The sequence below is a fragment of the Scyliorhinus canicula genome, chromosome 4, assembly GCF_902713615.1.
Source record: "Scyliorhinus canicula chromosome 4, sScyCan1.1, whole genome shotgun sequence".
In the NCBI taxonomy this organism is placed as follows: Eukaryota; Metazoa; Chordata; class Chondrichthyes; order Carcharhiniformes; family Scyliorhinidae; genus Scyliorhinus; species Scyliorhinus canicula.
The window spans coordinates 153,923,046-153,935,288 of NC_052149.1; the positions used below are offsets into that span (position 1 = coordinate 153,923,046).

Here is a 12,243-nt window from a genome sequence, read left to right on the forward strand (position 1 = left end):
AACAGTGGAAGCCATCGCAGCTGCAAGGACAATCCTACGACCTCAACTGCTTTACACCAGACAATTTTGACTTTGAAAGAAGAGCAGCCCATGACAAATGAGGGAATTGAATAGTTGTGGAAGCACATCTAATCAAGCAAGAAAACCAGCTCTTGCAGATCGAAAGACTACAAATGTGAGCAAATTACCAGAGCTACTACAGAAATCATTTATGCAAAAAATAATAAGGGCATAATCTATTTCCATAACATAGGAGTCTTGGAACAAAATATTCCTTGTTGAGCTAGTTCTAGACTTCAGTAGGACTCAATTCCACCACTAACAGATTTACTGTCATGATTGCAACGATCAGAAAAAAGACACCAATTAACTTAGGAAAGCCTACAATTCTAGACCCAAAGACTAAATCATAATTTACCGAGGGTGAAGTAGTCCATAAAAGACAAAAATACTGATATATGTGACTATAAACCACCTTTAAAAGATTTGATGGATACAGATAACTTTCCGGCTGTTTACGCCAGCAACATCTTCAGGTCATGCTGATGGCACCTCCGCAGCGGTGAGGGGTGCATTTAATGGGAAATTCCGTTGACAATGGCGGAATCAGAAGACCCCATTGCTCGCCAATGATGGGCCACTTCCGCTGCTGCGAAACATGTAGCGGGTTGGGTGGAAAATCCCACCTAATAGGAGTGTTTGATATGTAGCATATTGTTGATCTCCTTGCGAAGGGGAGAGATTACACTGCTGGGAAATTGTAGGCATTTCTTTTCTCCCTCTCTTCCAAGTTGGTTGCACTTGGTGACCACTTTGTGTGAGATTCAGTAAAGCTTCTGCTCCATTGTTATCCAATGGCGTCCTCAAACCCCAACCTCAGGCAAACACTGAGACAGCCGTATGACATTTCAATAGCTATCATAAAAGGTCGGTACACCTTGGTATCGGTCAGCGGTTCTGCATTACATATTTCCCAGAATAGGGGGAGATGACGAGATAGAAATCTGGGGTATCCATTCCCAAATTGACCAGTGGCAAATATTGCTCAGAAAAAAGTACATGCCATTCAACTTATTAATGATGAATAGTGCCAGAGTAGGCGTGCACAGGAACTCATCGATCCAGTGGAACACCCAACCCCAATCGCCCCACCCCACCACAGCATATTTTGAAATTACTCCACAGTATAGGGTCTATGACATGTGCTGCTACACCAAGTGGCAGCCAATAAGCTGTACAATTGTCATCGAACTACCTGTTAGTGGCCAAACATTTACAAGTCGGGGTGTGGAGGGTCCGGGGGGGGGGGGGGGGGGGGGGGGGGGGGGGGGGAGTTGGACAAGGGTTAATGACGAACCCAGGCTCAATACTAGTAAAAATAAAGTGCAGACCCTGTAAAAGCAGACAGAGGGCACGGGGGAGAAAGTATCCAAAAGCACCTGCCACAGCCCACGTTAGCTCAATCCAGAGCATATCACATTCACGCCATCTACTTGCCTAGACTGGTCACAATAATACAGTACTAAACCAGACACACCCTAGTAACAGCCCCTTTCCAACAGGAAGCATAATGTTCACTGGGCTCAATGTTGGTCTTCAGAAATAAATCTGTTTAGCATCTGCGGGAGCTTGTTCCATAGGACAATAGGGGCACTTTAATCTGTACAAGGAGAAAAGTGTATGAGAAATTATACAAGAACAGCTCACATTGCTGACAAAGATTTTCTAAGTTTACATTTACATTAGGCACCCTACCAATTAAATGACCTGTATCCACCGTAATTCTTCTGATCAAGTGGGCAGGCATGTTACTCCCTAATCAATGTTGCCCTTAATCCATTACCAGGAGGGTGGCCAACTTACCTTGCTGATTGGTCGAGTCTCTTGCCTCCTGAGGTTGGGGATTTCTGGCAGGTAAGCTCATTGGACAGCTGCACCAACCCACCAGAACATCAGTGAATTGGGATAGGGTCAGAAACTTCACTATCTAGAACAAATGAGTCAAAGTAGGTGCAGCGAGGGCAGCACGGTGGCACAGTGGGCAGCACGGTGGCACAGTAGGTAGCACCGCTGCTTCACGGTGCCGAGGTCCCAGGTTCGAGGTTCGAGCCCGGCTCTGTTTGCACATTCTCCCCTTGTTTGAGTGGGTTTCACTCCCGCAACCCAAAAAGATGTGCAGGGTAGGTGGATTGGCCACACTAAATTGCTCCTTAATTGGAAAAAAGAATTGGGCACTCTAAATTTTAAAAATAAGCAGGTGCAGCAGTAAAGCTGGGACACAGAAGCTCCCAGAGGAGACACAAATATCAACATCCCCCTCAAGTGGATGTTAGACGTTTAGCTGCTGTAGTATAAAGAGTCAAAGGTTCTGCTGCTTTTCCACAAACACCTTTAATTTCTTTCAACAGACTTTGCACCAAACTCTAACATCACATCACCTGACACAAGGGCCACCTGAAGTCCCTTTACATATAAGTGCCAATTATTGGATGCTTAACATAAATGAGACAACTAATTGGAATGTCTCTTAACCCATTACTTAACTGTGGACAGGTATATTTGCTGAGGTAATGACTTTAGAGATGCCCCTTCACAGCTTAAAGTGCTGGATTCCAGTAGTGTAGAGGGCTAGAAAACCAAGCTAAGAAGTTAGGCTAACTACAGAACAATACCTGGATATCGTCATCATACTGGAAGAGCAACCACCCAGTCATTAAATGAGGACATTAAACACCTCCCCCAGCTAGTTTTAAATGCAAGAGAGGCAGAATGAATTCTAGAAATGGAGGACGGTACTTTGGTTTAGACATGTTCGGGATGGCTATTCTTTACCAGTTATAAACTTAAGCATTTCCCTTTGTCCTCAAAACCCTCATTAAATCTACAATCACTTCCAGAGATTCACAATTCTCACCGACATCCAAGATTATGGCACATCCCACAATTTACTCAGCAAGATCGATAATTTGGTCAACGTATCCACACGCCACTTACTTTCCACCATTGATCAGTTTGTTTAATGCATCTCTGGAGATCACGTGACCACAGATTAACTTCATGGGAGGGTTGGATTCAGTTGCTTGCTGTCGGAGGATGGGGCAGGCAAAGACAGAGTGGTACCAGCACTTCTTTCCCAGCTCAATCTCAATCTGAAACAAATAAAAGTTTTACATTTTTATTTGCATGCTTTGGAAAAAGAGTGTCATTGTTAATTGCTGTTCTCACATTCAATCGCTGCTCTGTGGTGAGTTAGCTAATCTCAACTGGGGGTGGCAGTGACAGAACATTTGGCCTCAAGTATTGGAGTAATAATGGAGGGGACAAAAGACAGGTTGACTTCCAGCTCCTGATCAGTAAGTACCAAGCGACTCCTGCAAAGAGGTGAGAGTGGGTGTGTTGTATATGTGTGTGGATCATCAGGTGAGGACAGATTCAAATGTGATTGCTTTCATTAGGTGTTTAAGGGCACTCACCGTCCAGGGTCACATATGGTCCTTTCACCATCTAGTGGATGTTCGGTGGCTATTGTGGAACTATAACCAATCACAAGCCATTATCTTAAAGAAAGGGGACAAAGTGGCGATGGAGAAAGAGAGTTTTACCCTTGGAAACTTGGGGAAAATGTCTCATCTGCTGAAGACTTTTTGATTATTCATTCTTTTTTAAAAATAAATGTAAAGTTCATAATTCATTCTTTTTCCAATTAAGTGGCAATTTAGCGTGACCAATTCATCTACCCTAAACATCTTTGGGTTGTGGGGCAGAGACCCAGGCAGATACGGGGTAAATGCGCAAACTCCACACGGTTGATTATTCATTCTGTTGAAGCTCTTCCAAACTTGATCTATGCAAAGGACATTTAAACTGTCTAAGGCCATCCTCAGCATGTATAGCAATGCTCCTTGACATCAGGAAACAATTCTTGTCATACTTTAATCAATTAAAAAAAAAAAATCAAGGTGTTTTACCAAGGGAAAGTATCGACAATGAACAGACCCACAAATAGTGGTGCTAGAATTAAAAGAGAAAACATGTTTTCCCAAAGGTGGTGCAAGAAGATGCAGTTTTGGGAGGAAATGTCAGAGACCATGGGATGGGGATGATTCTACCATCAAACTTGTGGGATGAAACAAGGGAGTGCACAGAAGGCCATTTGGAGAGTCAATGATGTGGGACGGAATATCACAGAGGCATTTATAAGTCAAGGGTTTAAAGATGGGGACAGGAAGCCCATGTAGGTCAGTGATGATGAATGCGAATGACAAGCTGCACTTGGAGCAATGCAAGAAACGTGCTCCATGTTTTGAACATGACCTACATCGAGGGCAAACAAAGGGAATGGGGAAACCAGCAAGAGAGATATTGACAAAAGGTGAGAAAGAGGGTTTCAATGGCAGTTAGCATCGCACCCTCAAATTCCCAGCCCCTCGAGGATTTACTTTCAATTAATAAATAAATCTAGCATAAAAAGCAATCAATAATGATAACCTCAGGACTAACAGTTTGTATAAAAACCCATCTGGTTCACGCTATCCTTAACAAGCCTGGCCTACTGTGATACCAGATCCAAGGTAATGTGGTTGGCTACTGGCTATCACTGTAAATAGCCTAGTAAACTACTCAAGTTAAGGGCAATTATGGATGGGACAATAAATGCTGGCCTTGCCAGCAATGCCCATATTCCACAAATGAACAAAAATGCAGAAATACATCATCACCATCCCAGAGGCTAGAGGTGAAGACTGTAAAAGGAATGGAAATTAAATTAACCTTGTTGGCAATTCCAAGATTTGAAGTAAAGGAGATAAGGGGTATATAAAATGCCATTAAAAAAGTGAAGGGAAAACACACGGCGTGACCACTACGGAATAAGAAAAAGGTTGAGAAAATCTGGAGGCCATGAGCAGCTACATGACTTCAGTGTAAAAGCAGGTGGTGCAATACTGGAACGTTAATGCTTTACAGAGCACATTTGAACACGGACTCAATTTGGGAGTTTTACACCACCCGAATACTGCACCATGGCCAGATACAAAGGTCCGCAAATGCACAATATTGCAATAAGATGTGGGGAAAATCAGAGTCCTGATTCCATCTGGCCACAACCCCTATTCGAGATATCTGGGATGGTGATGATTTATTTCTGCATTTTTAATTTTTTTTTTAATATAAATTTAGATTAGCCAATTATTTTTTCCAATTAAGGGGCAATTTAGCGTGGCCAATCCACCTACTCTGCACATTTTTGGGTTGTGGGGGCGAAACCCACGCAGACACGGGGAGAACGTGCAAACTCCACACGGACAGTGACCCAGAGCCGGGATCGAACCTGGGACCTCAGCGCCGTGAGGCGGTTGTGCTAACCACTAGGCCACCGTGCTGCCCTTATTTCTGCATTTTTATTCATTCGTGGAATATGGGCATTGCTGGCAATGGCAAGATCCCACTTGCTCCAATTTGGGGAGGGTCAATAGGGGCTGGTGGTCAGTATTGGACATTATAGGAAGCCACTAACAGTAAGAAGGTATTTAGGGGCAGCACGGTGGCCTAGTGGTTAGCATAACCGCCTCACGGCGCTGAGGTCCCAGGTTCGATCCCGGCTCTGGGTCACTGTCCGTGTGGAGTTTGCACATTCTCCCCGTGTCTGCGTGGGTTTCGCCCCCACAACCCAAAAATGTGCAGAGTAGGTGGATTGCCCATGCTAAATTGCCCCTTAATTGGAAAAAATAATTGGGTAATCTAAATTTATGAAAAAAAAAAAAAAAAAAAAAAAAGAAGGTATTTAGTTTGAACATGACGATTTAATCATCAATAGGCAACACTTACTGGAAGCTCATCCTTCTGGCTCCATATCCCTGTACACTGCCGCTGTTCAATCACAGCCTTAATATTCAGCAGAACCGGCAATGCCAGACAGCCAGCAGAAAAACTGGTATAATAGAGAAATAAAATGGTCAGTTAGACAGAAAGATACCAGTGCTCAACAGAATCATTGTTCAAGGACCGAGGTAGAAATATGGGAATAGCAGAACCAACCTGAAACATTAACCCTGTTTTCTTTCTCCACAGATGCTGCCAGCCCCGGAGTATTTCCAGTATTTTCTGGTTTGACTATAGAATGGATGTTTTTGTTTTTAAATTAGACTCTCCCCACCCAACAAAAAAAAAAGTATCATAATATCACGATGTTTCCCACCAACAAGAAAGCGGAAGAACCTTAGGCAGTACGGTGGCACAGTGGTTAGCACTGCTGCCTCACAGCACCAGGGTCCCGGGTTCAATTCCGGTCTCGGGTGACTGTCTGTGTGGAGTCTGCACGTTCTCCCAGTGTCTGCGTGGGTTTCCTCCGGGTGCTCTGGTTTCCCCACAGTCCGTGGATGTGCAGATTAGGTGGATTGCCTATGCTAAATTGCCTCTTAGTGTCCAGGGATGTGCAGGTTCAGTGGGGTTATGGGGATAGGGCATGAAAGGGGCGAGTCTGGGTAATGTGCTCTTTCGGCGAGTCGGTGCTGACTTCATGGGCTGAAAGGCCTCCTTCTGCACTGTCAAGATTCTATGGGTTTAAAAAAGATATATTTAGAGTACCCAATTCCCCCCCCCCCCCCCCCAATTAAGGGTCAATTTAGAATGGACAATTCACCTGCACGTCTTTTTGAGTTGTGGGGGCAAGTCCCATGCAGATACAGGGAAAATGTGGAAACTCCACACGGACAGTGACCCTGGGCCAGGATCAAACACAGGTCCTCGGAGCAGTGAGGCTGAAGTGCTAACCACTGCTCCATCCTAGGGATTCTATGACTTTATTCTATGATTCAGAACCAAATCTGCTAGAACGTTGACATCGTTTCATTAATTGACAATCTTAAAAAAGGGGAGAATAAGATTAAAATAAACTTCCTGAGGGACTTTTCTTTCAAGGGGAGGACTGTGGTATATTTCCTCTGTAGTTGGAGACAATAACCAAAAGAACTGGGTTTATCAACTCGTCCTCAGATTCTTTATGATCAGCAACTTTTCCTCCTGTGCCTCACTACTGCCCTCTGTAGACTGATCACCTCTAATCAGTGCCTGTTGTAGTAATTCCTCCTCCAGCAGGGTAGAGGGTCAATTGTTTCTCAAGCCCAGGAACTTTGGGATTAAGCAAGTCCAACATTTTCCATGCGCCTGAACATTCAGAATCTTACAGCACAGGAGGCGGCGACATTTGGTCCATCGTGTCTGCACATGCTCTTTGAAAGAGCTATCCAATTAGCCTGTTTTCCACAACCCTGAAAATGCTTCTTTTTCCAAGCACTTGTCGATCAAATTTCTTTTGGAAAATGTTACCATTGAATCTGCTTCTGCCCTGTCAGGCAATGCATTTCAGATCACAACAGTTCACCGCGTAAAAGACAACTTCTTCTCATCCTCCCTGTGGTTCATTTGTTAATCATTTTGAATCTTCATAGACGGATTTAATTCAGCCCATTCTGTCCACGTTGTTGTATAAGAGGCATCCAGCCTAATCCTACTTTCCGGTTCTTTATACTTCAAAGTGCATATCCAAGTAATATGATGAGGGGGATTTCTGCCTCAACCACCCTTTCAAGTAGCCAGATCCAGATTGCCACCATCTTTTGCGTGATAATGTTTTCTTCAGCTCCCCTCTAATCCTTCTCCCAATTACTTTAAATCTATGCCTCCTCTCTGCTCTTCTTAACCTCTCTACTGAGGGAAATAGGTCTTTCCAGCCACCCTGTTTACCCCTCATAATTTTAATACACCTCAATTAAATCTCCCTTCAGCCTCCCCATTCCAAAACAAACATAGGCCAGTCTATCGAATCTTACCTCGTTGCTAATATTCTCCATTACTACCAATATCTCCAAGTCACCCTCTTTGGTATTAACACATCTTTCCTGTACCACAGTGATTAGAACTGTATGCAGTACTTTAGTTGTAACCCAACTGTGTATTTTTCCCAGTTCTAGCAAACCTTACTGCTACTTTATTGTGTTCCTTGACCAATAAAAACAAATATCCTATATACCTGCTTAACCACTTTATCTACCTTTCCTCCTACTACCTTAGGGATCTATGAATTTGCCGAAGATAAAGGTGCAGAAGTAGGCCATTCGGTCCATCGAGTCTTCTCCACCATTCAGTGAGATCATGACAGATCTGATGATAATTCTCAATTCCACTTTCCCACCTTGTCCCCATAACCCCAGATTCCCTCACTGATCAAAAATCTGTCCGTCTATCGGACAGCACGATGGGGCAGTGGGTTAGCATTGCTACAGCCTACGGCGCTGAGGACCCAGGTCCGATCCCGGCCCCGGGTCACTGTCCATGTGGAGTTTGCACATTCTCCCCGTGTCTGTGTGGGTTTCACCCCCACAACCCAAAGACGTGCAGGGTGGGTGGATTGGCCACACTAAATTGCCCCTTAATTGGAAAAAAAAATGATTGGGTACTCTAAATTTATATTTTTAAAATCTGTCTACCTCAGCTTTGAATATACTTAACCACCCAGCCTCTACAACTCTGTTGTAAAGAATTCCATAGATTCAGGGCAGCATGGTGGCACAGTGGTTAGCACTGCTGCCTCACGGCGCTGAGGTCCCAGGATCGATCCCGGCTCTGGGTCACTCTCCGTGTGGAGTTTGCACATTCTCCCCATGTTTGCGTGGTTTCGTCCCCACAACCCAAAGATGGGCAGGATAGGTGGATTGGCCACACTAAATTGCCCCTTAATTGGAAAAAAAATTATTGGGTACTCTAAAAAGAATTCCATAGATTCACTAGCCTCTGAGAGAAGAAATTCCTCCTCATCTCAGTATTAATGGGTGACCACTTACTCGGAGATTATGCCCTCTAACATTAGACTCCCCACAAGAGGAAACATCCTCTCAGCATCTACTCTGTCAAGCCCCCTGAGAATCCTATACGTCTCAATAAGATCATCGCTCATCCTTCTAAACTCCAATGAGTGCAGGCCCAACCTAGTCAATCTTGCCAATCACGAAAATCCCTCCAAATCGGGATGAACCTTTTCTGGCACTCCCAAGGTCCATCAGTTCCTCTACACTTCACACTTTTATTGTGAATTCTTTGCCTTATTTACACTCCTGCCAATGGAAAGAAGCTTCTCCCCATGTATTTGATCAAAACATTTCATTTTTTTTTTTTAAAAAACACCTCTCTTAAATCACCCTCTCCTTATTTGAAGAACAATCTCAATGTTTATATTGTCTTCTAATATAAAGGATAATGGAATCAACAGTGCAGTTTTCCAGAAACTCCAAATCATTCAAAACCTATACCTCCATCCTGTCATAGTTCATGGACTTAATAAAAAAAGATCAAAGCACTTTTCTGCCAACTACACCTTAAGAACCAAATTCTGATGCAGACCAAACACCATTGAGCTGGCCTTAAGCTTGTAAAATTTCCCTAAAGCAGCGGTATCTGATCAGGCCAACAAATCTATGGGGGAAAAAGTGATCATTCATACCAGAAAAACAGTTGAACATGCCATACATACTGTGAAAATGTAAAAACAATATTTATTTGCAGTTCTATGCTTTAAATGTGAGTATTTTTCTAAATAGTAATATGCTGTTAAAATAATAGAGTTGCCTTATGGTGGATAAGAAGAACCTTTGAACAAATCACAGTTGTGGATTAAGGATTTTAAACCTAAAGTTAATAAGCATTCCTGGCCTGGCCCAGATTACAAGCTGATTGACATCTACAAACGCACAATTTCCAAATTTGCCGGGGGGGGGGGGGGGGGGGGGGGGGGGGGGGGTTTGCCCCTTCCTCCAGATCCCAATTGATAGAATTTTTATTGGATTCAAACTGTGATTAGTAAAAGGTACAATTTGGGGTTAAACTTGGGATAATTCATTCGGTAATACAACTATCGGTGGACAGAAGCAAGATTGCCGGATGGACAGAAACGTAGAACCAGAATATACAAAATCTCAGCACATTGGCGTGTAGGTTTCAGAGTTGGACAGAATTCATGAAAGATACAAAATAGCTTCACAAGGGCAGCACAGTGGCGCAGTGGTTAGCATTGCGGCCGAGGTCCAGGTTTGATCCCGGCTCTGGGTCACTGTCCGTGTGGAGTTTGCACATTCTCCCAGTGTTTGCGTGGGTTTCGCCCCCACAACCCAAAGATGTGCAAGGTAGGTGGATTGGCCACGTTAAATTGCCCTTAATTGAAAAAAATGAATTGGGTACTCTAAATTTATTTTTAAAAAGAGGCAGCTAAATAGTGGTACTTTCATTGGACAAGTAATCCAGAGATTCTGGGTAATGCTTGGGGACCCGGGTTCAAGTCCCACCATGGCAGTTGGTGAAATTTGAATTCAACAAAAATCAGGATTAAGGGCAGCACGGTGGTGCATTGGGTTAGCACTGCTGTCTCACGGCGCCGAGGTCCCAGGTTCGATTCCGGCTCTGGGTCATTGACCGTGTGGAGTTTGCACATTCTCCCCGTGTTTGTGTGAGTTTCCCCCCCCACAACCCAAAGATGTGCAGGGTAGGTGGATTGGCCACGCTAAATTGTCCCTTAATTGGAAAAAATGAATTGGGCACTGTAAATTAATATTTTTTTTAAAAATCAGAATTAATCTGGTTCACTTATATTCTTTGGCCTATATGTGATAGCAATGCGGTTGACGCTCAAATGCCCTCAAGGATGGGCAATAAATGCTAACGCCCACATCCCATGAATAAATTTGAAAAATTGCTTCGAGAAAGAGTCAAGCTCAAAAGTAGGAGGTATTAATTTACTCACAAAGACCTCTGAGCACTTTAGAGTACCCAATTCATTTTTTTCCAATTAAGGGGCAATTTAGTGTGTTCAATCCACCTACCCTGCACATCTTTGGATTGTGGAGGCGAAACCCACGCAAACACGGGGAGAATGTGCAAACACCACACAAACAGTGACCCAGAGCTGGGATCGAACCTGGGACCTCGGCGCCGTGAGGCAGCAGGGCTAACCCATTGCGCCACCGTGCTGCCCTGTCAGAGCACGTTTTAACTCTTTGTCAGTAACTCCTGGGATTCTAGCATCCCTGCACTGACCCAGTTTCAGCTAAAAATACAGCAACCTTGGATCAAACCTTATTACTGTAATAATGCTGTTGGAATGTCAGGAATTGTTCGGTCACGCCAGTGTTGTTTTCTGACCAAAATAAAACGCTAAGATTTGCCAATTTTCCTGTAACTCTCCAGTCTATTTTTTTTTTTAAATATAAATTTGGGGCCTCACGGTAGCATGGTGGTTAGCATCAATGCTTCACAGCTCCAGGGTCCCAGGTTCGATTCCCGGCTGGGTCACTGTCTGTGTGGAGTCTGCACGTCCTCCCCGTGTGTGCGTGGGTTTCCTCCGGGTGCTCCGGTTTCCTCCCACAGTCCAAAGATGTGCGGGTTAGGTGGATTGGCCATGCTAAATTGCCCGTAGTGTAAGGTTAATGGGGGGATTGTTGGGTTACGGGTATACGGGTTACGTGGGTTTAAGTAGGGTGGTCATTGCTCGGCACAACATCGAGGGCCGAAGGGCCTGTTCTGTGCTGTACTGTTCTATGAAATTTAGAGGGGCAGCACGGTGGCCTAGTGGTTAGCACAACCGCCTCACGGCGCTGAGGCCCCAGGTTCGATCCCGGCTCTGGGTCACTGTCCGTGTGGAGTTTGCACATTCTCCCCGTGTCTGCGTGGGTTTCACCCCACAACCCAAAAATGTGCAGAGTAGGTTGATTGGCCACGCTAAATTGCCCCTTAATTGGAAAACATAATTGGGTAATCTAAATTTATTTAAAAAAATATATATATAAATTTAGAGTACCCAATTCATTTTTTTCCAATTAATGGGCAATTGAGCATGGCCAATCCACTTACCCTGCACATCTTTGGGTTGTGGGGGTGAAACCCACGCAAACACGGGGAGAATGTGCAAACTCCACACGGACAGTGACCCGGGGCTGGGATCGAACCTGGGGCCTCGGCGCCATGAGGCCGCAGGGCTAACCCACTGCGCTATCGCGCTGCCCGTAACTCTCCATTCTAGAGCCAAGAAGACTACATCGATGAAATTTAGGTCAGTCAGCATGTTGGAAGCTCTCGCCTCAGGATGGTTTCTCGGCCAGTTAGGTCTTGGGATTTTAATTCTGAGCTGGTTGCATCATTGAGGAAACCATGTCAATCTTGTGATCCTACTTGTCTCGACGTCATCATTCTACTTCCTTG

At 44.4% G+C, this 12,243-nt stretch overlaps 1 protein-coding gene across 1 annotated transcript in view; it reads right to left on the reverse strand.

Moving 5' to 3' along the window:
• Nucleotides 1–1,306: 1,306 nt before the first annotated feature.
• rmnd5b (required for meiotic nuclear division 5 homolog B) overlaps nt 1,307–12,243 on the reverse strand; it is a 45,354-nt gene continuing 34,417 nt past the window's right edge. Inside the window, exons 7-9 of the mRNA XM_038795393.1 lie at nt 5,827–5,929; nt 2,995–3,149; nt 1,307–1,660 (exon numbers count right to left, since the gene is read on the reverse strand). Coding sequence (XP_038651321.1) covers nt 1,597–1,660; nt 2,995–3,149; nt 5,827–5,929 — 322 coding nt within the window. The 3' untranslated portion in view covers nt 1,307–1,596. The remainder of the gene's footprint in view (nt 1,661–2,994; nt 3,150–5,826; nt 5,930–12,243) is intronic.